Below are 27,638 nucleotides of genomic sequence, written 5' to 3'. Positions count from 1 at the left end.
CTTTAACAGTCCCATATGGCCAGTCCGGAAGTCTAATGGAGAGTGGAGACTAACAGTAGACTATCGTGGCCTGAATGAAGTCACTCCACCGTTGAGTGCTGCCGTGCCAGACATGCTAGAACTTCAATACGAACTGGAGTCAAAGGCGGCCAAGTGGTATGCCACAATTGATATTGCTAATGCATTCTTCTCAATCCCTCTGGCAGCAGAGTGCAGGCCACAGTTTGCTTTCACATGGAGGGGCGTCCAGTATACCTGGAATCGACTGCCCCAGGGGTGGAAACACAGTCCTACCATTTGCCATGGACTGATTCAGACTGTACTGGAACAGGGAGAAGCTCCAGAACACCTTCAGTACATTGATGACATCATTGTGTGGGGCAGCACAGCGGAAGAAGTTTTTGAGAAAGGAGAGAAAATAGTCCAAATCCTTCTGAAAGCTGGTTTTGCCATAAAACAAAGTAAGGTGAAGGGACCTGCACGAGAAATCCAGTTCTTAGGAATCAAATGGCAAGATGGTCGTCGTCATATTCCAATGGATGTGATCAACAAAATAGCAGCCATGTCTCCACCAACTAGCAAAAAGGAAACACAAGCTTTCTTGGGCGTTGTGGGTTTTTGGAGAATGCATATTCCAAATTACAGTCTGATTGTAAGCCCTCTCTATCAAGTGACCCGGAAAAAGAATGATTTCAAATGGGGCCCTGAGCAACGACAAGCCTTTGAACAGATTAAACGAGAAATAGTCCATGCAGTAGCTCTTGGGCCAGTCCGGGCAGGACAAGATGTAAAAAATGTGCTCTACACTGCAGCCGGGGAGAATGGCCCTACCTGGAGCCTCTGGCAGAAAGCACCAGGGGAGACCCGGGGTCGACCCCTAGGGTTTTGGAGTCGGGGATACAGAGGGTCCGAAGCCCGCTATACTCCAACTGAAAAAGAGATATTGGCAGCATATGAAGGGGTTCGAGCTGCTTCAGAAGTGGTTGGTACTGAAGCACAGTTGCTCCTGGCACCCCGACTGCCAGTGCTGGGCTGGATGTTCAAAGGAAACATCCCCTCTACACACCATGCAACTGATGCTACGTGGAGTAAATGGGTTGCACTGATTACCCAGCGGGCTCGAGTAGGAAACCCCAGTCGCCCAGGAATCTTGGAAGTGATTATGGACTGGCCAGAAGGCAAAGATTTTGGATTATCACCAGAGGAGGAGGTGACACGTGCTGAAGAAGCCCCACTGTATAACCAACTGCCAGAAAATGAGAAGCAATACGCCCTGTTCACTGATGGGTCCTGTCGCCTTGTGGGAAAGCACCGGAGATGGAAGGCTGCTGTATGGAGTCCTACACGACAAGTAGCAGAAACTGCTGAAGGAGAAGGTGAATCGAGCCAGTTTGCAGAGGTAAAGGCCATCCAGCTGGCCTTAGACATCGCTGAACGGGAAAAGTGGCCAGTGCTCTATCTCTATACTGACTCCTGGATGGTGGCAAATGCCTTGTGGGGCTGGCTGCAGCAATGGAAGCAAAGCAACTGGCAGCGCAGAGGCAAACCCATCTGGGCTGCCGCACTGTGGCAAGATATTGCTGCCCGGGTAGAGAACCTGGTTGTAAAGGTACGTCATGTGGATGCTCACGTTCCCAAGAGTCGGGCCACTGAAGAACATCGGAACAACCAGCAGGTAGATCAGGCTGCCAAGATTGAAGTGGCTGAGGTGGATCTGGACTGGCAGCATAAGGGTGAACTATTTCTAGCTCGGTGGGCCCATGACACCTCAGGTCATCAAGGGAGAGATGCAACATACAGGTGGGCTCGTGATCGAGGGGTGGACTTGACCATGGATATTATTGCACAGGTTATCCACGAATGTGACACATGCGCTGCAATCAAGCAAGCGAAGCGGGTAAAGCCTCTGTGGTATGGGGGACGATGGCTGAAATATAAATATGGGGAGGCCTGGCAAATTGACTATATCACACTCCCACAGACCCGCCAAGGCAAGCGCCATGTGCTTACAATGGTAGAAACAACGACTGGCTGGCTGGAAACATATCCTGTCCCCCACGCCACTGCCCGGAACACTATCCTGGGCCTTGAGAAACAAGTCCTGTGGCGACATGGCACCCCAGAGAGAATTGAGTCAGACAACGGGACTCATTTCCGAAATAGCCTCATAGACATCTGGGCCAAAGAGCATGGCATTGAGTGGGTGTATCACATCCCCTATCACGCACCAGCCTCTGGGAAAATTGAACGGTACAATGGACTGTTAAAAACTACACTGAGAGCAATGGGGGGTGGAACATTCAAGCACTGGGATACACATTTAGCAAAAGCCACGTGGTTAGTCAACACGAGGGGATCTGCCAACCGAGCTGGCCCTGCCCAGTCAGAATCCTTACGTACTGTGGAAGGGGATAGAGTCCCTGTAGTGCACACAAAAAGTATGCTGGGCAAAACAGTCTGGGTTCTTCCTGCCTCCGGCAAAGGCAAACCCATTCGTGGGATTGCTTTTGCTCGAGGACCTGGGTGCACTTGGTGGGTGATGCGGGAGGATGGAGAAATCCGATGTGTGCCTCAAGGGGATTTGATTTTGGGTGAAAACAGTCAATGAACTGAATGGCACAATGTGAACTGCTATATAATACTGTGTGTCACCTCTGTGTTGTACCAATGATACCAGAGTACGAGCCTCCCAACCTATGGAAGATCAACTATGAAACAAGCCGTGCAGCAGTGATGGAACGATGACTGACTCGGTATGCAGCGACCCAACGCCACACACCATCTCTCCCACCCGGAAAGACTGATACAACAGATGGAGCCCAGAGTCATGGACTGGATGAACTCAATGGACATTTTTAATGGACATTGTACAGGGAAGGTCCATGAACTAAGGGAATGATGTCTGTGTATTATGTTAAAGGATGGGAAGGGGAGGGGTGGTGGTTGGTATGGTTGTATTGCATCATATGGGACCTGGGCATGGTGTAAATGGTATGGAATAAGGGGTGGAGGATGTGCTGGTTTTGGCTGAGAAGGGGTTAATTCTCCTCACTGTGGGGGTCAGCTACCTTTCCAGCTTCCCGCGCTCTGCCGCGTGGCGGGGGGGGGCTGGGAGGGGCAGGGCCATGGTGGGGGCGGCTGACCCCGACTGGCCAATGGCAGGTTCATTCCATACCATGTGACACCATGACCAATATATTGAGGTGGGGGCAGTTGCAGGGAGCACGGAGGCGGCGCGGCGTCGGGTCAGCGGGCGGCGCGCGGCTGCGGCGCGGGCAGTTTGTTCCGGCGGTTCGTTCCCCCTCTCCCCTCCCTTCCCCCCACCCCCCCCCCCCGGGGCTTTGCGCCTCTCGTTGTTCTCCTTTACATTGCATTTCTACTGTTGTTTTCTTTTAATTCTCGTTGTTCCCCTTTACATTGCATTTCTACTGTTGTTTTCTTTTAATTTTAATTATTAAACTGTTCTTATCCCAACCCACGAGCGTTACCCTCCTGATTCTCTCCCCCATCTACCGGTGGGGAGTGAGCGAGCGACTGTGTGGGGCTGAGCTGCCGCTAAACCACGACACTGGTGAAGAATGCCAGCATTTCACACAGAAAACCCATCGTTTCCTTTAAGTTCTGAAATATGCTTTAGGGTTTTATTCCATGCTTTTCTTTTGACAGTCATATCAACAGTGCTATTATAAATTTTACCCAGCTTTTTCATTACCTACCATCCAGATCATGCTTTGATCTATAAGAAAAATGCATCTAAAACATTATTAAACAAGGGCTGCCCTTCGTTTTCTTACCAGCAAAATAACAAAACCAGATGAAATATTATCAGGCGGTATGATTCACTGCATCTACAAGCACCCCGTGAGAAGGCAGTACAACACAGAAGCACCTCTTGCATCCCTCCAAGACCTTTGATCCACCACCTCAGCATTACTCACGCCCAGGATCGCTGCACTCCAGCACAGGTCGCTATTGGGAACTGCTGACTTCCATTGAGTGTGCAACATCCAGCCAGCAAGACGGATGTTCCAGGCAAGCATAAAAGCCATGGCTTCTATTTAGATGCACGTTTCCCTTTCCTCTGGTCAAGAAGGCAGGATCTCTCTTCCCGCACTACGTTGTACAACTCCGAACGAGGCGTCCTGGGTAGATGACACAGCAGAAAGGCTTTATTTTCCCTCTAGGCTTCTGAAGGTCCAAGGAGAAATTTCTTCTCCTATATCCAGGTTACAAACCTGCTGCTGCAACAGAGCAGAGGAAAAGGAGCTCTGGGTTTGGTACTTCCCCCCCCCCTTTCATTTTTGCTGGAAGCCAGGGTACAAGCAAACTAAGGAAAAACAGATTTAAATCAAATTAAAATTCATAACCTCTAGAAGCAGAGGGAGCCATGCTCAAACCTAACTGTAGCAAAAGCTTCCAGAAGCAGAGGGGAAGCTCTATACAGAGAGAGCCAAACCCATTGAAATGGTGCTTCAGAAATAAACTTTTCTAAACAGCAGGTCTGTATGCTGAGCTGAGAGCACCCAAGCTGAGAGCATCCTCCTGCTCCAAGACCCTCACCTTCTCACCCCATTCAGCTTCATCCCTACTCTGTAGACACCTCCCTCCAAAACCAAAAGGTCTCCGTGACCTTTAGTTTAAAGGCCAGGGATGCAAAGTGGTCACAGCTGCCCCAGTGGAGGTGGAGCAAGCGGGAGGTGCCCAGAGCACCTCGTTGTTTCCTAAAACTTGTGTTGGAGGCTGCAGCCTCCCCGGGCAGTGGGTGATGCTGTGACTCTAGTGCTGCTAGTCCTAGGCAAAAGCAATGCTATTTTAGGACAGCACTGCACATTGCAGTACAGATATACCATTCATTTGCCCCCTGATGAGGAGTACCCTGGCAGAGTGAGGATCAGGAGTACTGGTGGCTCTGGGTTTGCTGTGTTGGGTGAGGGTAGCCTGGTTATGGGCCTTCTCCCCAGTGTGTGCCCTCACAGAGCCCACTACCTTCTGGAGGTAAAAAGAAAGTGGCTTTGGTCATAAAAAGAAGTTTCTCTCTTTTTTTAGCAGCTCCTGGCTTTTTGGCCCCCATCCATGCAGCAGGCAGCAGATGTCTCTGAGCTCTGTCCTGAGTGAGGTTTTGGACTTTCTCCAGCTCACCTCTGAAACCTGCTCTCAGAGCTGTGTCTGAGCTCCTTTCCAGAAAACCTCCACTTCGTGGGGACCTGGGACTTCTCCAGATGTCCCCAGGCTAGAGAAGCCCAGCTCTGTCACCTGCGGGGTCAGAGGAGGCCCTTACCACCTCCACCCATCCCCACCACAGTGCAGGGCTGCTTGGCCAGACGCTGGGGTGTGGGTGCACCCTTCTCCTCGGATATTATGTTTCCTACACATCAGATATGGCAAGGTAGGATGTGGATGTGGCTTCTGTGGAGAAATTTCTCCACTGGATAAATGCTTTCTGTGTCCTTTTGCTGCTGCCAGGAGTAAAGCCAGGTTGTGCTCAGAGGAACTGCATGAGTTATTTCTAAATCCAAGAGGGAAGGTGTCAACTTGTGGCTGTCCTTCGAGGTCAAAAGAGAGCACAAAGCATCCCATAAACTGACAACCAAGTCAGAGTACATTAAATAAATATCTGCCTGTTAGTTCAGCTCTGAGTTTCCACAGGAGCCTGAAGGGGAAATAGCTTTTCCTTCATAAACAACGAGCCACTGTTTTCCTGGCCAGGTCATCCCTCCTGGTGATAATGGAATGTCTTAGGCTAAAAATTTAAATCGATTTAGGGATGATCCTCCAAGTATCATTCTTTAAAGTGACTATTATTATTGCACAGTGGAAGAGAGCCCATTTCAGTGAACATGCCCCATTAGCGGTGATTCATCTGCACTGCCACATTCTTTCATTAATCTTAATTTCAAATTAATTTTCCTCTCCTGCATGGCCAAGAGGTTCACATTCCCATCCAGCGCTGGGTGCTCCCTGGGATGACATCAAATACCCACATGGCCCACGCCAGCAAAACTACCCAGCAGACCTCGGGAGGAACAACGGGGCAGCCACGAGAAAGCAGCAGCCTATGCTCATCTTGCTGTCGCTGCACGAAGCCAGCAGCCTCATCAGCCTCTTCACTTTGAGGACCAAGCAAATATTTAACAAGTTCCCCTTGCACTGTACAAGAGTTCATTATCCGGTCTCCTGAGCTCCTTCAGTCAGTAATATCCTCTAACTGATGCGATTTGGCACTTGGCCATAGAGTTAAATTGATTTGTAGACCAGCGGGAGACAGCAGATGCCCTTTACACTTGAGAAAAGTGGCGTGTGGCTGTGTTTACTGCCTGCTGCAAGGGGATGCCACGGCAAGAGATGCCTTTCAGGAGTGCAGGAAGGGGGTCTGCCTCCTCAGTGTCCTCTTACTGCAGCCCGTTAGGTGACAAAGTGTGACTGCCACCAGTGAGCACCTGGGGTTCACTCCAGCCATGAAGTTCACCCTGCCTCCCTAACCCCAGGGATGAGAGAAATGGGGAATTCACTTCTCTAGAACCAGGGCAAGATGCACAAGGAATCTCCATGCTCTCTTTTGAGGGGTGCCCCAATACAGACTCCCAGCTCACAGCTGGCATCACCCTTTGTTCTGGGGCATGGAGAGTTGCCTCTGCTTGTGTAAGGGCAGGCGGGGTAGGATCAAGCTGCCTGCTACCGGGGCAAAGGGAGGGTGACAGCTGCAGGTTGCAACCTGCTGGGATTTATTTCCAGGAACTCATTGGTGCTGCAGTGTAAGGGCTGAGCTCCAAAGCCTACACAGGTTTTCTTTAAAGTATTTTTAGATAAGCTTACTTGAAAGCCTCTTTTTATAATTATGAAAAAACTATTAATACATTAGAAGAGTTAAGAATCACACTTTCCATTTCAATCATCATATTCTTATTCCAAGAATTTTCAGCTAGCACTGAAGTCCTTTTCTTATCACACCAGATAGCCACATTCATCTTTAAGATATTTATTGATAATTAAAAATAATAAGATTCCAATCACTCCTGTAAAAATAATAAATGTGAATAAAGCTGCATGACTGTTAGAGGCAGGGAGAGTGATCCTCCTCCTCGGATGTCCCCTTACTCCAGTCATCATGGATCCGACAAGGCTGGAAGGATTTTTCCCGAGCACTGGCCGAATCCCACGCGGAAGCCATTGCCCTGGCAGTAACCTGAGGCCAGAAAACAACAGACAGCTTGTTCTGTAAGGACAGGGTTTTACCAGGAATAAAAGTGAATAAAGGCATGAAGAGACCAAAAACGAGTGAAAACATTTCAGAAATGCAACGAGGGGTAAAAAACAAAACACCTGGAAGAGTTCAAGTAGCCCGGAATATAAAAAAAAGAAAAAAGAAGCACAAAATGTTCAACACAGCAGTATGCAAGTTCAGTGAATATGATGAAAGAGGAAACAAGATGTGCAATATTTCTGGTTTTAAACCTAACCTGCAGCATCATCAATCTAACTGGCAAACTGATTTGCTGCCTGGCCCAGCCTTGCAATTAGTAAAGTAAACCTGGATTATCTTTCTGCAGCATTAAGACTGCTCTTGGGACATTGGGATGCTTATAGACAGAAAGACGATCATTAAACCCTCTCAAACAGCAGGGCCTACCCTTGCAGAATCTGTTTCAGTTGCTAAAATCGAGTAATTTAGTTCCATGAAAAACTCAGTATCTGACTCAAAATCTTCATTTATCCTCTATTATATAAACAGGCACTGAAGGTCTGCTGACTGCTGCTGAAGTTACCAGCCTGTGACACCATCTCTAACTACAGGGCAATTCAATCTCTCTCTGCTCCTGCATGATGGGAGAGATGACATTAAGATGGAGGTGCCGCAGCGCCTCTTGCTGCCACAGACCAGCCAAGCTGCTCCAGAAAGAGCATCCATTAGCAAAGCTGCAGATGAAGGAGGGGAGGGGACACAGCCAGGGGCTTCTGGTCCATCTGGGAAGACTATTCTGGAAAGAAACAGCTGAGGAGAGCTACTGTAGCTCTGCGCAGCAACAGCTGATCAAAGGAAGGACACAAGTGGCATATGCTGTATTTTAAGGACTGGTTTCATAGTTAGAGGTGTTTTTTCCTAAAATAATGGAATACATCATCTTCCCTGCATGTGATAAAATCCAGCTGCCTTCGAGAAGCCAAGAGGGAGCTGAACAGAACAGACCTTTACCCTAATTCCCACCCGAAGAACAAATCAGTGGAAACCTCCTCTGAGGAAGAGGAGGACGGGTGGGATCAGGCTGCAGGACAGCCAAAGTTTTTGCAGCATGAGGACAGATCCCGCCAGCTCTAACCCACAGTGCAGCTTTCGCAGCCAGGCTGAAATGAAGCTTTTCCAAGGACAGCAGTGTCTGTATGTGCTTGTGTAACGGCCTGCCCACAGACACCATCCCAGCCCAGTATCTGCCGGGTAATCCTCATTCGTAAGCAATACTTGAGTAAGACACTTGCTTTAAGGCTCAGCTCAGTTTCCATTTGTCTCATTAGGCTTCATTGCCACCTTCCCTTTGAGCATGGGCTTATTATTTCAGTCCAGTTTAGTTATCCCTGCTGTCAACTACGATTTAGAGCAGTACCAAGGAGCAGCATATTTAACAAAGCAAGCTCTGTTCTGCCAGCAGCATTGGCCTGAGCAGAGTGCCAAGGAGCTACAGAGAGATTTTTGCAACAGACCGCAGCACACCGTCAGCAAACCTTCCCTTGCAATGCTCCTTCCCAGAGACACGCTTCTTGGGAAAAATATATTTCTCTCATTTTATGTGTTAGGGCTCTGAAATAGCTCCCACAAGGGGAGCAAAACCACAAAGTTGAAATAGGAGAGTAGAAATTATGGGTTGGGCACTTGGCAAGAGCTAATGGCACAGCCTCGGGAGTGGATGCAATAGCACTAGCCCTGCCTCAAGGGTGCCTTAAGGCACTGGATGTGACATACATCACAAAATAGGAGCAGATCCCAAACTGTCCCAGCAGACAGCCCCAGCAGCACCTGCCTCTCGTGAATGGCACGATGCCCTGATCACTACAGTCACAAACTGTTGCTAGTGTAAAATAGCACAGCAGCCTGATTAACGTGAGACTGTCCCACTGTGGCAACAGTGCCTTCATCCAGGTTAACATCATCACCATGCCATCTTTAAATATTAAAGACATTCAGGATTTGAAGTATTTAACACGGCTTGTTCTGGGCAGGAAGAACAACCTGGGTCATGGTCTAGTCCCATTTGTCCCTCGGGTGGCAGGTCCCAAACTGCAAGGTGCTCGTTGCCAATAAGGATGTCAGCACATAACTCCAAAGGGACATTTGTAATACACAATTGTACCCTAATTTAGGGCTCCTGGCACAGTTACTGGAGGGAGACCTGCAACTCTGGAGGGCAATGTGGTACTCTGAATTGCTGGAGGAGTGTCTGCACTAGATGTATAGGGAACCTATGGAGAGCAGCATCAGACACCTACATGTTGCAGCATGAATAGTTGCTGGGTTGTTGGGAGGCTGAAGGATGTCAGAGGTATTGGGGACTCCTTGGTTTCATCCTCTATGGCTCTCTCCAGTACAACTCAATCTACATTGTCTCAGCAACGTCCTCTGCAAAACTGGCAGCACCTCACAGAAACATGATTCTCAAAGCTACTGCGTAGGCTGCGAGACAGGAGGCACTGGGGCTCTGGCTGCAGCACTACGAAACCGCCTATGGAGCCATCACTGGGAGACTGGAATACATCCATATATTTTTTTTTTCATCACAGAAAAGTTCTTGGGTTTTGTTAAAAAGCTTTCTGGAAAAAATCCTAAAAGTTGTGGTTGGATTAAGCAGGTACAGGTATGCGAACACATATTAGCACCACACTGTCATGTCCTTCAGGTTGCTGCATAGGCATTAGTGACTCACATTTTCTCTGCCCTAAGTCATGTTTCTAAGTGTTTTCTCGTCATTTGAGCCATTTTGTTCTCTGTGCAGACTCTCTCTGATCACATCAGCATGATGGGGTTGCTCAGAGCCAGGTGTGATGCTGGCTGGGTCTCATCTGATGATGCACAACATCCGAGAAGATATTCTCTAAAAATTCAGTAGGCGATGTAGCAAAGGCGTATGCAGGCTTGAATCAAAAGTTTCTCATGGCTGTTCTTGCCAACTATTTGCCACCTCAAAGCCATAAAAGGGTTGACAAGATGAGAGGAAAGGAAAAAATAGATTTGTTTTTCAGTAGTCTTTGGATTAAAAACAAGTAGGAGTGGGATTTAGATCACAAAACACCATGGTAGACTTTAATACATAAAATCCTTAGTTTATCAAGATGAAAAACCATGGCCCAGCATGAAACAGCTCTCAAGCACAGCCGTTTTCAGAAGGGAGCTGGTCAGCTCTTCTAGCAGGCTTCATGCTGTTTCCCAGATATTTGATTTGCAACACATTTCATTGAATATGCCTGTGTTACAAATGAAATATTAGTTGCAAAATAACTTTTTTTTCAGCACTTGCCAAGCTCTGCTCCACATGCAAACTTGGACTGTGGCAGCAACTATACATCAACTGCTTCTAGTCCCGGGATATTTTCTCCCATAAAGGCACACCTACCTCCATTACCCCCCTTAGCACACATGCAGGCAGAGCAAGATCATTAAGTACTTAGCAAAGCAAATAATCTAATCCAGAAAGCATTTATTGCAGGGAAATTTCTATCTACCTGCTTTTGCCTCCTGACACGTGGGATGGAAACAACTGTGCTTGCCTGGCAGGTTTGTACAGAACAGCCCTTCTCCCCACCAGGCGCTTACACTACTGGGATCAATCTATGGGAACATGTCCTTGGTGCAGTGTAAGAGCACTTGTTCGGCCATTACCTGTCAAAATGATTTCGTCTCCATCCTGCAGGAATTTACGAGACTGTCCACTGCCAAGAGGGATTTCTTTTGTTCCGTTCCAGGACAGCTCCAGCATGGAGCCGAAGCTCTCCGGCTCCTGCAGCAAGAGTTCATAAACAAATAAACAACTTTTTAGTATCTGTCCTGCTGTTGAGTTACTTGCTGCTGGAAGTAGACACACAAATACCTGAGCTCTGTAGAACAGGCTTTTGCTTTTATTTTAATTCATTGATACACTGGCTTGTTTTCCTGCCTTTGCATTTTAATTGCTTGCTCACTATAAGCAGTCATGCTTACAGCCGTTACCTGGTGTATTTAACATAGTGCCAAACCCTATCAAAGTAGTTTGGGTCTGCTACAGCAAGAATGGAAACAAACCCAGGGCACTTCTACAAATCCAATGCTTTTATGTAGTCATGTTTTGGATTATTATTTCCATTTTGTACTTCAGAAGAGCAAAGCTGGCAAATGTTTGTAAGTCTTTAATGTCAGTCTGCAGTACAATAGTTTGAAGGAAGCAAAAAGCACTTCAGAAATGGTCAAAATGGAAGTATAGGTATCCCAACTTGGAAATAACTTACCTGAGGCTATCTTTCAGACAGCGTGAACAGGATTTATATTCGATGTTTCAGCAAGTGCAAGTTACCCATATATTGCAACAACTGTCCCTATGGCAGTTCAGGGTGAATAACAGCATGTGAAGTCAGCTCCAAATATGTAGTATTAGAGAAACTAAAAGTTGTATCAATGCACCTTCTACATTCTTTGCAGAAATAAAAAAGCTGCAATTCATAGAGCATAAATTGGCCATGTGGATGCTTGTGCACAGACATTAATTTGCATGTGTAGTAAAATAGTTCTTAGGGAAAGGAGTACAGGAGAGATTAAAACCCCAAAACTAACGACAACAAAAACGCCACCGCTTCTCAGTGTGATTTTGGGGCTACCAAAGCACCAGCTCAAAGTGCCTAGGAAAGAACCGCAGGCATTTTCATGGGTGCTCAAGTCAAACAGGTCTTAGACCCAAAGCCCTGCTCAGTCGTTTTTGGATTGCTGACCAGTTCTCTGTGACTGTCATTATTTAAACACTTACGGGTCCACTGATTGTGCCAGAGGCCAGGAGATCTCCAGGTCTGAGGTTGCACCCGTTGATCGAGTGATGAGCCAGCTGCTGTTTCATGGTCCAGTACATATGCTGCAGGAAGGAGGAAGAGGAGGCTAAAGCAATGAAGGACAAACCTCTCTGGCATGCCACTAGGCTATGCAGAATGTATTGCATTCTCAGGATGATGCTGGTAAGACTTTCCCTAAAGAAAATTTCCATATTTAATCAGGAACTTTCAGCAGCCTAAAAGCAACCTCCACAGTTACTTAGTGCTGCATTCTCAGTAATTACTGTGGCCTGGCTGATCGCTTACTAAATGATGACCAGGAGCCTCCATATGCATATAAAACACATACTTTAACATGCAATTTAGTCCCTTAAAATTTCTCTTCTTTCAGTGGAATGTCATTTCTCTCCTGCTTCCTCTTTAAGGTCAGCACTGCTGACCCAGGATCCATGATTAAGTCCAGTATTTTAATGGCTTTATAGGAAAATCTCCTTATTACTGATTTCCTGACTACTGATTTACTGATTTAGGTAATTACTATGCAAAGAACCAAATATGAGTATAAAATTGACTGAGAAATCCTGCAGCTGGTACATATACCTCCTGGCTTCAATCAGCCTGTAGAGGCAGAGCCACCACGCTGCCCGCAGAGGGGCTGGGGCAGACCCAGGCTCAGAGCGGTGTTGCAGCAGCGAGTCTGCATCTAAATTACCAGCTGCAACTGCAAAGCTGTATTGCACCTCGGCAAGGCAACAGGCAATTCCCTTTGCCTGCAAGTCCTCCGTTCTCACCACTCCCTGCCAAGGGAGCACCCAACTTAGGATGCTCTGAGCACCCTACACCTAGCAGCAGAAAGAGCTGCCCCCTTCTTCAGTGCTTGAGCATTCAGGTGTTTCCATCTCAGTAGAGGTGAACTATCACCACCCTCTACTCTCTCCCCTCTGTCCCCTACACATGCACACACCAGGTCTGATCTTCAGCTAATGCAGAAATCAGTGTTTGAAATTCCCTAAGGCTGGAGATGATGGCATCAGCAAGATTTCAAACGAATAAAAGATACTGGAGGCTTACCTTGAAATTGGTTCTGCATATAGTAGTTGGCATGCTCATTCCTTCTCCTGCAGAAAATAAAAAATAAGGAACAGGGAAGCAATTTGTTTGTGTTGGATGAATGGTGTTGGAGTCTTTTGATTTTACAGATGGATGGAGACTTCTTTTATTATTGTAATCCCTAGCAAGAAAAAAGTAATAACATTTTCTATTGATATGATGGCCAGCAATTCATAGAAAACAAGCATATGGGTGGTACCAGGGTAGTATCAAGCTGCTCGTTTCCTACTCTCAGCGGTACTACAGGAGCAACACCTGGATCTGCTGGTCAGCGGGGCCGTGAGCTGGGGGTCTGGACTGGGTTAATATCTGAATCCCACATACATCAGCTCTTTCCATGCCCTGCTTACCCCTGCCTATGCAGGCAGAACCCACAGGGACCCTCCTCATCATAAGGTGATCATCTGGGAGGCATTCCTCACTTGACATATTGCTGCACAGCCAACGGGGAGCATGAAGATCTTTGCCTCCTTCTCTGACAGAGGCAATCTGGGCAAAGATGGAAAAGGAAGACCGCAGAGCCAAGAGCAAATTGTCTGAAATACGTGGTGGTTCTGCATTCCTTAATTGGCAATTTCAGCTTTATAACCCACTCAGCATTGCCGTACCTTTAATAGCAACAAAGAGCTTGATGTCAAAAGTGTAGGGTTCTTTATCCTGAAGGTAGGGCAGTGGCTTGGGATCCTAAAAGCATATAAAAGGCATCACAGTCTAAACAAGCAGAAAGGAAAAATTCCACGAACTGTCCCAGTGACTTTTGTTTAACCAGCCTGCGCTGCACACCCCATTTACTTCACCGTTGTTACTGCTCACATTGTTGCTTTCCTTGCTCTCATGCACACCCTTTTAAAGCTCTTTCTGAACAGATGTGATATCCATATAATCTGATGCCTTTTTCTGCACGTGGGCTCCAAAAGCCTTCTCCATTATTACAGTGCTGGTGTTAATCCAAAAGAAATACAGTGTTTGCACACCTTTGCTCTGTGCCCGCACAGAGAAGATGGTGAGTTCTCTGCAAGACTCTTCATTATCTTTTTCAATTTTAACTAAACATCTACATAATACAGACAACTGGAAATGCTTGTACAAAGTGTTTTGGCTTGAGTCTACTCTCTCTCCACTGCTTTCTGGATGCTAAGTGCTACCAAATGCTAACAAGAAGCTCTCCGATTGGTTTATTTTCCAGGTGTTTTAAGGGAGATGATTTTTCTGGCCGGCTCAAGCAGGCAGGATGACAACTCAGGGCACCATGTGCCAGCGCCAGTGACATCAACGAGCATTTGAACTCAGAGGGCCCAGGGTGCCTTCATGTGTTTGGAAGCGGGATCACACTTGTAAACTCTGTGAAGGAAGTGCTTGGCACTGACACAGCTCAGTGATTTCTACTGATGGGACCTACCAGTTCTGCTGAGATTTTTCTAGCAGTGCTTTTCCTTTATTTCAACCCTTTCTCTTGCTAACCTGGACAGGGTTTGGCAACACGAATGGCATGAGAGCTTCCATGGTAACAACCCAAGGAGAGATGGTTGTGCCAAAGCTTTTGCTCAGGAACGGACCCAGAGGAACATATTCCCATTTCTGGATGTCACGGGCTAGGAAGAGAAAATTCAAAGCAATACTGTTAAACATATCATAGGAGTTGCCATCGCACCTGTGACAGAGTAACAAGGATTGGAAAAGTTATCACCACCCTTTTCTAGCCATTGTGCCCAAATCCTGATTGAAATCCATCCCTTTCAGACCCTCAAACCAATTTTCTTAGACCGGTTAGATTAGGAAGAAAAGTCAGCAATAATTAAAACAAGTCAGGCCATCCCCATATAACCTGTATGTTTATATCCTCAGTTTAGTTAATGCTTTTACACCCAGCTAATGGTCTATGCCAGTTGTAGGGCCAATTTCAACTAGTTAAATCTCTGCAGAGAATGAGGGATGTGATTGCCACATCCTTTTCCTACTCCTGACACTGAAATCAATCCTTTGTAGGAATCACCATCCTTAGGGCTGCTCCATCCCTGCCCAGAAGAAACTAGACTGATATTAGCTCTTTCATAAGTAAATAAATCTTCATTAGGCAGCAATTTCTGGTTCTACTGATTGATCGAAGATGGATTGAGACAGAGCCTGAGAAATGCAGACAGCATTTCATTTTCATCCCTTGCAACCATACACAGTGGTTTCAGTGATCACTATTCTACTATTAAAATATATAATTTATCCCTAAGTTTTCCTGTGACGCTGTAACCCCCTCTCCAGGCAGACTCCTGCAGCACCGATTACCGCTCCAGTCATTCATAAGGACCATCCCAAAGATGTGATCCTGGGCTCTGCTGATAGGAATTGGCTCCCCATACTTGTTTCCAGGGCCTACAAAGAACGCCTGAAATTGAAAAGCAAAACATTGATTAAGGAAGTTCTTGAAGCTAAAAATCTTTACTGCATAGAGGGTTACACGCACAAGCAAGAGGCCTGTCAGGATGAGATTTTGCATCCTTTCCCATACACAATTAGACAAACTCCATGGCCTACTCCCTCTTTCTTCCCCTCCATGAAGCTGGCAGGCTTGAAATACTTAAGAGCACTGTGTTGCTAAGAGACAGTCATTAAACAAGGGCATGATGTTGTCAAAATGCAGGAGTAAAAATTGTCCCTCCTAATTAGAAAGCAGATGCAGAACAAGTTTGCCCACTGAGGTGACCCTGCTGCAGACAGTGAACAGGAACAAGTTTAAAGTCATCTGAGGGGATGCTGAATGTGGCTGGAGCCTGTTGTGACAGTGGGGGAGAGGAGGCAGGTGGAGAAATGCGCCCACTAACTAAAACAGGTCATGAACCGGGTGCCTGCACTTGCTCCATTAGAAAATGTTCAGCCTGAGCATGTGGCAGAGAATTCTATAGGGAATCTCAGTTGTCTCCTTCTGCCAACAGTATGGAAGTTTTTTCTTCCAAAGCCTTCATCAATCTAAATCTGCTCTCACAGCAGCCAGCGGTAATGCTCAGGCTGCAAAGCAGAGGTATGGCAGCACTTTGTGTATGCCACTTTATGGGACTGCCTCCCACTTCGTAGCACTGATCTGCAAAGCACAAGGCGTTAAGGGTTTTCAGTTAATTTTTAATACCATTTCCCTTAATATTAGACTTCTTCCACCTTTTTTTTTTTTTATTTTAAGGGGGAGAGATGGGGAATAAATCATATAAAAATTATATAAATTGTATAAACCCACTGAACAATCCTATAAAACTCTCCCTTCTGGACCACACTAAGCCACAAGATGATGCACCTTCCAAGGATGTTTTTTCACAACACCCACAAGTTTCATCTTTCCAGCCAGAAGAATGAGGAGTTTGAATTGCCCTCCCAAGAGCTCATAGCTTCCTCTGCTCTACACTCAAGGCACAGACAGACTGTACTTCCAAAATCCCCGGCGTCCATTAAGAGCTGCTGGCTGCAGTGCAGAGGTAACTGCTAACCAGATAACGGCCTGTGGTGTCTGATAAAAAGAATTATGCCTGCCTGCGTCCAGACTGCAGCAGCGCTCAGATTTGGCCAGACGAGCTGTTTCCAGCCTGAAAGCTGTATTAGCAAACTACTCAGTGCGTTAACGCACCCTGCAACTCGGCAGAAGGGAAGGTTTCCTCCACAGAAATCTTTATTGTCTGCTGCACAGGCTGCTCAGGGGGAAACACAGGATCCGGCCTTATGAGACACTCATTTCAAAAGAAGCTAAACCTACCTCTTCCTCCCTGTTTCTGTTTTAATGTTTTTGTTTTTGTAATGTTTTTAATGTTTAATGTTTTTCAATGGTAGGGGAAAAAAGTCCCATCTTACCATTTCTAACTCGATATCCAGACGCTTACAAGCACCAAACACTGGAGGTTTATCTGTGGGTAGAAGAAACACTATTTTATGACAGGGAGGCAGGTAGGGAAATACAAGTAACAGCCAGAAGAAACAGGGCAGCTGATGCTGCCTGGCATGCAAACACAAGATGGACTTAACTCAGGGCTTCCTCTTGCCCTGACCCCAGGCTGGACTTTAGACAACACCTCCCATACTCTTCCTCTCCACTACTCTATGATGATGAGTTAAAATAATAATAATAAAAAAGAAGCCACATTAAAAGCCTACCATGGACTCACCATCAGGTCTCATTTGCCCCACAGGTCTCCGGATGGGTGTCCCAGACACCACGACAGACGATGCCCGGCCGTGATAACCAACAGGGAGGTGCAGCCTTGAGGAAGAGCATCACAGAGCCCAGGTTAGCTGTGTAACCATCGCCATCCAGAGCAGCTTTTTGGGGCAGATGCGCCGTAGGGGTGCAAGGTACAGGGAGAGGGCTCTGCATAGGTGAGCACAGACATTTGCACCTTACTTGCTCTGATATAAAGATGTGAGCAAACTATAATCCAAAGCCATGTAGCAATCTCAACGCACTTCTGTGCCACTGCTCCACTTAATTCCTTGGAGATTAAACCCTGCTTTCTTGTCACTCAGCAAAAAACAATTTCTTAGGTAAATCTGTCTTCGAACCAGAGGGCAGCATCGTAATTGGTGTGGCTGCTGCAACAAAATGCAGCACAGACTTGGCTAAGGCTGGGGAAATGTGGTTTTCAGTTCTGGTATCAAACTCTTGACAGTACAGATTCTCATCTGCTATGAACTGAAATCAGCATTTTCCTGAAAGACTACTCAGATCTTTAAAAAATAATATATGTGTACAGATAAGGAGGCAAAATAATGCTGCACCAGAGAAAAACCTGCACTACCCACCAGTTAGGCATTAAAGCGTTCTCCTTCCCCCTGAACATGATCCCAACATTTGTGGCATGCTGGCGTGAAGAATAGAAGTCAGTGTAATCTCCTGCATAAAAAGAAACCCATAAAATAGGGATCAATGGTAGGAAAGTCCCTCATCTGCTGGGGCTAAAGCACATCATACATTGCTGGCAATGAAAAGAGCAGAAAAGGAGACAGTGAGAGCGCTAAGCAGAGGCGTGTAGTAACATTTAATATTATTAGCACAGGGATGTAATCAATAGCATAAAGGAGGTGATTAACAGTTCACCTATAAATTATGCATACAAAACTGGCCCTTTTTTTGAAGCCACCAGTAGGGACGAGGAGGGGGGAAAGCACAAGGACATAAAGCAGCAGCCAGCTTTCCAAACACAAGCCAAGTCCCACTGCTGCTCTTGTCTTGCCGGTGGTACCCAGGCGGAGGGAATCGGCTCATACTCAGGACATCTGCTGCCCTCTGCTGCCATCCCTGGCAAACAGCTCCTCACCTTTCAGATTAATGGGAAATCAGAGGGCTTAGGGGGAAAAAACTCGGCTCGGGAGGGGGCATTTACATTGTTTTGCAAGCTCAGTAAGTTATCTTGCAGCCCCAGCAGAGGATACAGCCAGTGCTTGCTCTCAGGACAAGCATGAATCATGCACAGGACAGACCTGAACGTAAGTGTAGTGGAAACCTAAATGACTTGCAGCTGCGCGATACAGCCATGTCATGCTGCCAGGGCAGTGCCCTCGCTCACAGCACGCGTGAGCCCTAGGAGCCAGCAATTTTCTGACGAGACATATTCAACCTGAAACTATTTGCAGGAAGGTATCACATCTATGGAAACTCATCATGGTTCCTCTGGGCCAGGCTAGACTTTGTCCCAAACCAGGGCTGTGCCCAGCAGGAACAGGGCTTGGCTGGGAAATGGGCACGGTCAAGTCCCTGCTCCCGTGAAGGTCACATCCCTCCAGTGATTTTGATCAAGTGTTTTGGCTCCAAATATAAATTTCTGTTAAAACCAGGAAAATGTTTATGTATCTATATGGAAACCCTCACTCCAAAGCAGTCCATGGCCTCATGGGAGGGAAGAAGGTAAGATTTGGGATGCAGAGTAACAGTCTGGGAGCAGAGACTCATGCTTGTTTATGAGGCTGTGCTGGAGTATCCGCCTTGCAAAACTTTGGAAGATCTGAATTATTTTCTGATGGCAAGTGTGGAAAATGTTAGAAACTAAACAAGTATTTCTTCCCTGGCTCTAGTGACAAAGCCCTTTAGTGATGCCAATCTGATGACAAGAGTTATATGGCACCAGACAACCCTGATTTAGTGAAAAATGCATCCAGGAATTTTCTGGCTGCTATTGAGCTTCCCCGGGCTTTTATTCTTGTGCCACAGACAGCACCTACCTTTCATTATGTACAATAATCTACTTCTGGTTCCTGCAAAACCCACTCCCTGTCACAGCTATGATCTGTCTGTCTGAGCAAGCTGGATATAAAGCAGCTTCTCCAGGTGGGAGCAAAGGGCGGTGCTGAGCAGCCCTCAGCTGCGGGAGACTCACCGATGCAGGCTGGCAGGTGCATCGTCACAGAAGCTTGAGGTACAAACGCTCTGAAATGAAAAATGACGACTTCAGCTCTCAGAAAACTTGCAGCTCTTACTAAGTGGTTTGTAAGCACATAAGAGGCTGACTCTCTCTCCTAGCTCCTTCCTTAATTTATTTTGCAAAGCCTTGCAGCAAAAAAATGTTCCAGAAAAACTAAGACGACTGCACAAGCTGCGGTTACTGGGATAGTTATGACCGAAAGGAGCATCCGTCAGGGTGAGAGCAGGAAGGCAGGCACGCTTGAGGCGAGCCGGCTGGTTTCCTGAGGGGCTCTGAGAAACACCCTGTGCCCATGCATACTGCCTCTGCTGCATGTAAAGGCTGATTTTATGGGATGCAGCTCTTGGGGTGCCCAATTCAAACTGCTGAGCCTGCTCAGGGAAGGTCCCCGTGCCAAGCAGCCGTTCAGCCCCTCTCCTGCTCATGTGCCTTAATCACCCTGGCAAGACAGGGAGGAACGGCTCCTGCTTGCTGCCAGGGCAGGCGCTTGCGGCACTTAAAGCATCACTCCAGACAAACAAGGAGGTGTGTGATTAATGGACACGCACGTTTTCCATCAGCACAGCATGGAGCAGAGCACAGTCCTCCCCTCCCACTCCTACACCAGTGCACTGCCCTGTCTCTGAAGTCAATTTGCGACAACGGATTTGGTTTTAGCAAAGTCAGCAGGTTTCTGAGGAGCAATTGGGGGGGGGGTCTCCCCACACCAGAAGATCCTCCAGACAGGGCAGTGCTGGGAGAGGTGGAATGGAGACCCTTGCAGCCATGTCTTTGTCGAAGGCCGTGGTGGAGGGGATGTGGTCAGAGAGCTGGCCTGGCCCCACGCCTGCCCCCACGCCTGCCCAGGCAGCCCAGCTCAGCTCTCCAGAGAGAGGCAGCAGGTCCGTGCAGATCCCTGGGCAGAGCTTGGTGCTCCCAGAAAAAGGGAGACACCCCAGATCTGTGGGCAGTTAAAGGACTAATCAGAGACATAATTAAGAGAAGGAAGATCTCACTATGCTCAAACCCCAGTTAATTCCCAGGGAGGCAGCAGGTGGCCACATTCAGACCTTTGCTTTAGTGCCTTGGATCACCGAGCGATCCGAGTGACCCAGGGCACAGACGAAAGGTCACCGCGCCCCGCAGCGACTCGCCGCTCCCTCACCTTCTCCGCAGCTCCGCGTTGTCCCTCAGGGTCGGCTCGCCGGCCGACAGCAGCTTCTGGAGAAAAGCCCTCGCCTCTGTCCATGCCGCCCGGCCCAGCCCCATGAAGGCATTCAGGGTAGGCTGGCAGGCGACACAGAGGTGGGGTGGCAGATAAGCAAAACGTGGTCTTTTAACTTCCACATGCATGGAAGATGTCCTACACTTTCATCCCAGGGTTGAATGCCTGCAGGCCAGGGTTATGCAGCGGTGGCTGCCCAGATTGCCCATCCTCCCACCACAAGTCCTCTGAAGCAGGACCTGCTGCATGTTTGCATCATGCCCATCCTAACACACTTCTTCAGACCTTAGTGGCTTCGATATCTCAAGCAGCTGTAACCACAGGTCATTTGTATTTACCTTTACCCTTAACACAAACTCCCTGTCATTAACATCCCAACCAATGCCTTGTCATGAAGTATTGAAGGCACAAGTGGGGTTTAAGCAATGTTTAGGTTTTGTGTCAGACCCCTGCATTGCCAAAGTCTGATGAGACTTTGAGTGAAAATGTCCTTTGGACCCCCAATGCCTCTGCTCTCCTTGCTGTCACAGGTGTGATGAGTTTTCCCTGTAAGCAGAGCCCACCTGCTCCCATTCATGTTCATCATCTCGCCACAAATTGCTAAAATCCCTTCTGGAATATTTCTAAAATGTGTGTGGAAATTGGAACAGCAGACTCAGATAAATACCTGGTCAAAGACATGCTGATGGTTGGCCAGAGCTGGTCCATTGAACAGATGTTTAATGACACTGAGATCCAAAATCTGGTCTCCAATTGCTACCCCGAGCCTGTGCCTAGGCTGCAATGCAGTGAGAGGAAGGGGGGAAGAGAAGAGTTTATGCTTGCACCCACAAATCCTCCAAAGAGGGCACGGGGGAAGATAGTGACCACAGATTTAAATCCACCAGGGACAAGGGTCTGATATCACAGCAACTGACCATTAAAAGCTAGTCGATGAGACTGGCTGCTGAAAAATGATAAGATCTAGAAGCAGAGCATCACTGCAAACTCGCTGCAGGCCTTGAAGGGCGGGAGAGAGCCTTCTCCTCATCCCCATGTTTTGGGGGAAGGATAGGACAAGCAAAGATTTCTTTCCCTGTTCCCTTTCCCCCAGAAGTATTTGCCCACTCCTCACTAACGACAAGCATTGCAGAATAAGCCCATATATCTGAAATATGCTGTGAAGTAGGAAAATGCTATTCCTCCTTCTACAGGTGGGAAACTGAAACATAGACACACTACGAGCAGGACTGCTCTCATCTCTACAACCCTGTAATCGGACAGAGAACTAGCGTTTCTGCACCACCGTTCCTCCCCAGAAGACAAAGGGTGCTCTGGACTCCACTGATGATACTGGGAACACGACACATCTGGCTCAGCCACCTTATTTCTGTACCTCTGTCAAATGAGGCTGCCCTACATAACCCATCCTCATGCCATGCAAGGAGCCCACGACTTGCATGCAAACCCTAGTCTAGATCATCGCTACAGGAACAGCTTCTCACATGTAGGGTAGATTGTGGCTGCGTTCGCTGGACAGATGCAACCTAAGACACAAAGACCCTGTTCATCCACCGCAGCTCTCGCGGGGCCGGCGCCAAGCGCGTGCGGAGCCGGCGGCGACGGCGGGGGAGCAGCACGGACGATCCCACTGCAGATCTGCTGCAGCTGTACCGGGGGTCATAAAAATGCTGCAGCATTCAAAGCAAATTTCAATTATTCATGTCTTTAGACAAATAAAGACAAACTAGTTACAGTCGTTATGAAAATGAGCTTACCAAAAGGGAATAACCATCTATGAAAATTCGTGTCATTAACCCTCTTTTTTAACCTTTAATTTTACAAAAGATTCCAAATGTGATAATACGTATTTATTCAGCAAACATTCCTGCAGAAAAAACTGAAGGTCATGTCAGGTTAATTTGTAACTGGGGTAGTCAGGAATGACATCGACGGTTTTAGCTTGAAATCATTAAAACATTGGGCTACTTTTAGAACATTATTTTCCTAAATAATTTCTGTAAGTCCTTGCCTGTCTTTTCATAGGGTTTGAGTGAAGATGTTTTCTTCAGAGCACAGTTACTGGAGAAGGCAGAAAAATAACCCAAACTTGCTAGATAACAACACACACATCTAGGAAGAGATTAAATGAACCATCTCGGTTTTATCTTTGGAAAATACCACATCAGAAAACACAATCTTCTGGTTTAAATTCTTTTTTTAAAACCTGCATGGATAAGCCGAGACAGCAGAAACCAGGAGATAATTATGACGTTTCTGGGAGCAATGATAAATAAATCCTCCACTTTTTCCTTCCGAGATGTGGCTACTGCTGTATGTATTAGCCAAAGTACTTCTCATAAGTATTAACACTTCTCATTTCTTTTGCGCAATTTTAAAGAAGTTACGATCAAAATAACCACATTAAGAAAAAACAGCTTTGCTGTTGAGTCAGGAAGCCCATGCGAGTGTCTCAGGCTGGGAAGTTTTCCTTTATCCCAGGTTGCCGGGAATTTCTGCTTTTATTCATAGCCTCGGAACAATTACAATGATTACAGCACCCCAAGGACAAAGTTTGCTGTTACTCACCTCCTCCTTAGTGGAGAAAACCCCGTAGGGGAGGTTTTGGAGAGGAAAATCTGAGTCCTTGTCTACCTGGATGAAAGACATGCTCAACACCAAGCAGTCCCTGCTTACGGACTGGAGCCCCCACCTCCCAGGCTGCCACGCGCCCTCCTAGGAGGAAGATCCTCTCCAGATGTTGTAACCCAGAGCACAGAAGCACCAAATCCCACCCTCCGTCCTCAGCCCCAAACCAATCCCCGAGATCCATCTCCATCCCACCCCTCTGCCCACTCCCCCTGGCAGCGGTTAATTAGTGGCAGAGGTTTGCGTGAGTCATCAGCTGTTAACTGTACCCAGAGAGGTAGGGACCGCTGGAGAAACAGGCTCTTCCTGCTCCACAAACCCTCCCTTGAAACTGAGGCCTCTTTTAACAGGTACCTCACTGCGGGTGGGGGATCCGAGCAGGCAGCTCCAAGGCCAGAGATCACTCTGCCCATTTACCTTCTGAGCGATGGTGAAATGATTATGCCCACGCTGAGCAGTTCTTCCACGAGGAGCTCAGCAACCCTTGGGAAGTTGCACAACTCACACCTCAAACTGCACTTTGTGTGCTGCTTAGTTTTGAAATGCTGCGCCTGACCAAGTCCTTCTGTTTTCTCCAGGTTGTTCCAGCAGCTTAAAAACAGAGGCATATGTGCAACCAAGCATGAAGAGCAGGGAGCTGGTCTTTCTGCTCCCAGCCCCAGCTTTCTCCCACCTGCAGAAGGAAGTTCACTCATATCCAGGAAAAGTAGAAACCATGAGGGAATATCCTTGAAATTAGAACTAAATAGCAAAGACCACCCCTTTTCAATAAAAATGGTTAGATGCTAGTGACTGCCAAGCCAAAGAACTGGTTTCCTGCTCAACTTTTTTTTTTTTTTGGCAGAGAAAACTCATTAGAAGAAACACAGCAAGCTGTAGAGCCAGAGTCAGTGTAAGATGACACAACACCATTGATGACAGCCCATCTGTGACAGCTCTTCACTAGTGGAGCCACAAACTCATATGGGGCTGTTTGAAAGGGGGTCTTATTTAAATAACACAATGCCTAGGCCAGACTTCTGTAAGATTTCCTGCAAAACCCCTGTACCTAAGGCACAACTCCATTCCACTGATTGCTGGAAGTGTTTAACACCGTGAAGAGGTTTCACACCAAGGTTTAGGACCTGGGTATACAATGTGCTTACTCCAAAAACAAATCAAAACCGTCTCGGAAGCATGTTTCAAATACGCACTGCGCATCTTGAGGAGACAGATTTACTCAAGTGTTGTGTAGTACTGCAAATGTGCTGGTATTGAAAGTTCATCTGCTAATCTCAAACTGATGACACACAATATAAAGCTTCCCCAGCTATCCAGACTGAGCAGCAGATCAACCACCACGATAAGACAGAGCCAATGCCAAAGCAAACAAAGATGACACGCAATTCTTAAGCATCAGGGAAAGGGGGATTTCCGGTCTAAATGCAAGTTTATATATCGGGACCATATGCTCTCTTGTTATCCTTAACTCTGAAATATGCACGAGCCAGGCCAAAGGAGGTTTATTAGACTGCTCTGAGGACAATACGTGTGGAATCAGAAGTGCCCGATGCCGATCTGCCTCGCTGTTGGTGCTGCCACAGCATTGCAAGGCAGGTTTCCTCTTGGCACAGCCACGTTTCCCACCGTATAATTGAGGGCCAGAAGAGTTGTTGCTTCAGAAGGGGTGGTGGTAAAGGGATTATGTGAATTGCAAAGGCAGTTGCTTTTCTTGTACCTTTTTTTCCTCCCAGTCTCCCAGATACCAGAAAATACAAACAGGATGATTTTCCCCACATTGTGAAGTCTACAGCATTGCCTCTCTGCTTGGCCCAGAAGTATGGCTGTCAGATGAAAGGCAGATTGGAGGGGAGGGCATGTAGGGGACAGAAAAAGACACTTCTAGGAAAAGGAGGGAGACCAGAAATAGGGAAGAGGGAGGAGTCAAACCAAAAAAGATTAGAGAACAGGGAAGAGGCAGCAAAGAGGAAAGCAAACTGAGGAACACCCACGAAGACACTGCTGCTCTTCCATGCTCTGTGCTGCCTAAGAGGAAGTTTAGCAAATGCTCTGAGGAAATACAGGATCTTTGACCCATAAAAAGGCAGACTATTACCAAAACTTGCCAGAAGGTTATTTATTCCCTCTTTTAAAATAAGACCCATGTGCTTCACAGATTGTGGTTAAGCCATTTTTGCAAGCACAAGATACTTCATTTATTACCAGGTCTAGCTATCCATAGCTATCTGACAGAGAAAGCTCCTTCTGCTGCATAGCGTTTATGTGCTAAATGTTGCACTTTATCTACTAATTGCCAGCCATAGCTTTTAAAGAGCATTCAGAATTTTAAAGGATGTAGCCTGCTTTGATTAAAAATTTAACATTTTAAATAAAGCCATGTAATCTCATTTATTTCACAATGCTTGAAAGCAGCAGCAAGTCACCAAGTGAAGTTTCAACTGCAGATCAGTACCATCTGGAGAGGAATTAGTTCTACTTTAGTGCAATGTTACATTTGGTGATAAGCAGCGCTGGCCGAAGTTACCACGGTACTACATAAACCACTCAGCCTTTAAGTTACATGGATGACCAGGGTGGTTGAATGGTCAGATCAGAGTCGGTGCCTCAACAAGACAGGCAGTCTTAATTAAAACAAAGTTATGAGCATCCTCACAAGACCATAAAAGACCAACTCCTCCTACTCCAAAATGGGGATCACTTACAAGCCTACAGATACGCCAAGGAGCACGCGGAGGGCAGTTGTGGTGGTGCTCAATGCTGAAGCCTATGGATTTCAAGCCTCAGAAGGATGGACATTGCAGTGGACAAACTGTCTCAGGAACCATTCTCTCGCCTACCTTCAAGGAAGTCTGTGCAGTGCTGCCTGTCAGACACTGGATCACATGCCGCAGCTGTATTTGCTAGAACCGGAATCACACGTGTGGATCCTCAGCCTAGTCACCGGCTACATCTGTTTTACCTGCACGTCTGCCCCCAGCTGAAGTACATTGTCACAAGTGACTCCAACTCCTGCACACAAGTGACACTGCACAGGAAGCACAGAACTCCCTGTGCAAAATGTATGAGCACACAAAGTAGCAAGCTTCTGGAAATTCCAGTCCTTCTGATAGTTATAGCTGAACAGGTGAATAAACCTCAGAGGTTAGCTGGTACTGGGATGTGGATGGTCTCTGTGGATAAATACGCTGTAAAGTAAAGGAACCACCAATAGAAGGTCCCCATTAAAAGAAGGCAAAAGAAACCCAAATTACAGATGCCAGTGACAGCCACAGGGGCTTCAATTTTTAAAATTTTATTTAATCAAAGTTAAGACGTGGATAAACATAAATACAGCACAGATACTTCAGATCATTCTTCATATTTGTGTACAGACAGACTGATGGATGTAATCCCAATGAAACCTGCAGTCAGTGAAGTGCATACAGCCTTCCCCCCACACACACAAAAACAAAAACCAATTAAAAAAACAAAACAAACCAAAAAACACGCAATCTCAGCACACACTCTCATTACAAATGATTCATACATAAATAGGTAGAGGGTGCAAACAAGCTAATATGCGAACATGTATAACCTCTCGTTAATGGGAGAAAAAATAAACCAGAAGCAGCCATAATGATTAAAATACATTCAGTTACTGATAACTAGTTGTGCCATACAAGGCATTATCAAAAAAAGGAAATTGTGCTGCAGAGAAAAGCTATATACAACAAGAAAATAAACTGCAAAGTTAACGCATGCATGTTTTATCCTGGAAAAGCACAGCCCTCCAATATTTTCTCCACGTTTGTTATAAAAGCCCTCTGCACTCAACTAAAATTAAAATGATCTTAAAGGATAATACTTGTAAAGTTTACTTAAGTCTTCAGCCACAGAAAACTGCAATGAAAATACATGTTCAGTCATTTTCAAAACAAAAAAAAACCAAAAGAATCTATTCATCTGATGACATGCATGATTAAAAGGTCTAGGCAAGATACACTGCTCTACATTCCTGATGACTAAGGAAAAAAGCTCAAGTCAATTTAATCTGCAGATGGTCAGAGGATTTTGTATTCCAGCAGAAGCAGCAGTTCAGATCTTCTGGATCTTTTCCCCAACAACTACAGGATTCTCTTTTCTGATTTTCTCAGCAGCATCGGCTTTGTAATTGTAAGAGCAACTGTGTACATCTGAATAACGGTGCATACCACAGTAAACGTTTCCACACCGACACTCAAACCCTGTGGACAGAAATAGTAGCTTAGACCTTTCAACAGTCTTAATTATACTGGTTTGTTTTAAATCCCGAGTATGTTCACTCACTAGCA

At 46.6% G+C, this 27,638-nt stretch overlaps 3 protein-coding genes across 8 annotated transcripts in view; all 3 read right to left on the bottom strand.

Moving 5' to 3' along the window:
* ARNT2 (aryl hydrocarbon receptor nuclear translocator 2) overlaps positions 1–4,222 on the bottom strand; it is a 193,881-nt gene extending 189,659 nt beyond the window's left edge. The window contains exon 1 of the mRNA XM_064456260.1: positions 3,939–4,222. The gene's annotated coding sequence lies outside the window, so the exon portion shown is untranslated. The remainder of the gene's footprint in view (positions 1–3,938) is intronic.
* Positions 4,223–6,964: 2,742 nt separating this feature from the next.
* FAH (fumarylacetoacetate hydrolase) lies at positions 6,965–23,451 on the bottom strand. The gene is made up of 14 exons (XM_064456256.1): positions 23,269–23,451; positions 21,368–21,478; positions 20,641–20,762; positions 19,452–19,501; positions 17,881–17,971; positions 17,247–17,341; positions 16,936–16,988; positions 15,388–15,487; positions 14,569–14,699; positions 13,716–13,791; positions 13,069–13,115; positions 11,979–12,080; positions 10,865–10,982; positions 6,965–7,183 (listed from the first exon to the last, which is right to left on the bottom strand). Exons 1-14 carry the CDS (start codon positions 23,347–23,349, stop codon positions 7,104–7,106), a joined length of 1,257 nt encoding a protein of 418 aa, XP_064312326.1. The 5' UTR covers positions 23,350–23,451; the 3' UTR covers positions 6,965–7,103.
* Positions 23,452–26,604: 3,153 nt separating this feature from the next.
* The window catches only part of ZFAND6 (zinc finger AN1-type containing 6), a 38,066-nt gene continuing 37,032 nt past the window's right edge, over positions 26,605–27,638 (bottom strand). For all 6 annotated transcript variants that reach the window (XM_064456255.1, XM_064456253.1, XM_064456252.1 and 3 more), the window contains one exon: positions 26,605–27,551. In XM_064456255.1, the coding sequence (XP_064312325.1) occupies positions 27,403–27,551 (149 nt within the window). In that variant the 3' untranslated portion in view covers positions 26,605–27,402. The remainder of the gene's footprint in view (positions 27,552–27,638) is intronic.

The sequence above is a fragment of the Phalacrocorax carbo genome, chromosome 7, assembly GCF_963921805.1.
Source record: "Phalacrocorax carbo chromosome 7, bPhaCar2.1, whole genome shotgun sequence".
NCBI classification, from domain to species: Eukaryota; Metazoa; Chordata; class Aves; order Suliformes; family Phalacrocoracidae; genus Phalacrocorax; species Phalacrocorax carbo.
The sequence above is the reverse complement of the archived record's forward strand: the minus strand, read 5'-3'. Positions and strand labels throughout refer to the sequence as shown.

What these genes read in the sequence shown, in the direction of transcription:
- FAH (XM_064456256.1), bottom strand. Translation starts at nt 23,349, where the DNA reads ATGTCTTTCATCCAGGTAGACAAGGACTCAGATTTTCCTCTCCAAAAC. An exon ending in AACGCTTTAATGCCTAACTG is followed by an intron (nt 17,342 to 17,880) that starts GTGGGTAGTGCA and finishes CTCTTCCTCAAG; the next exon opens with GCTGCACCTCCCTGTTGGTT. An exon ending in TGTTGCCAAACCCTGTCCAG is followed by an intron (nt 13,792 to 14,568) that starts GTTAGCAAGAGA and finishes ATATGCTTTTAG; the next exon opens with GATCCCAAGCCACTGCCCTA.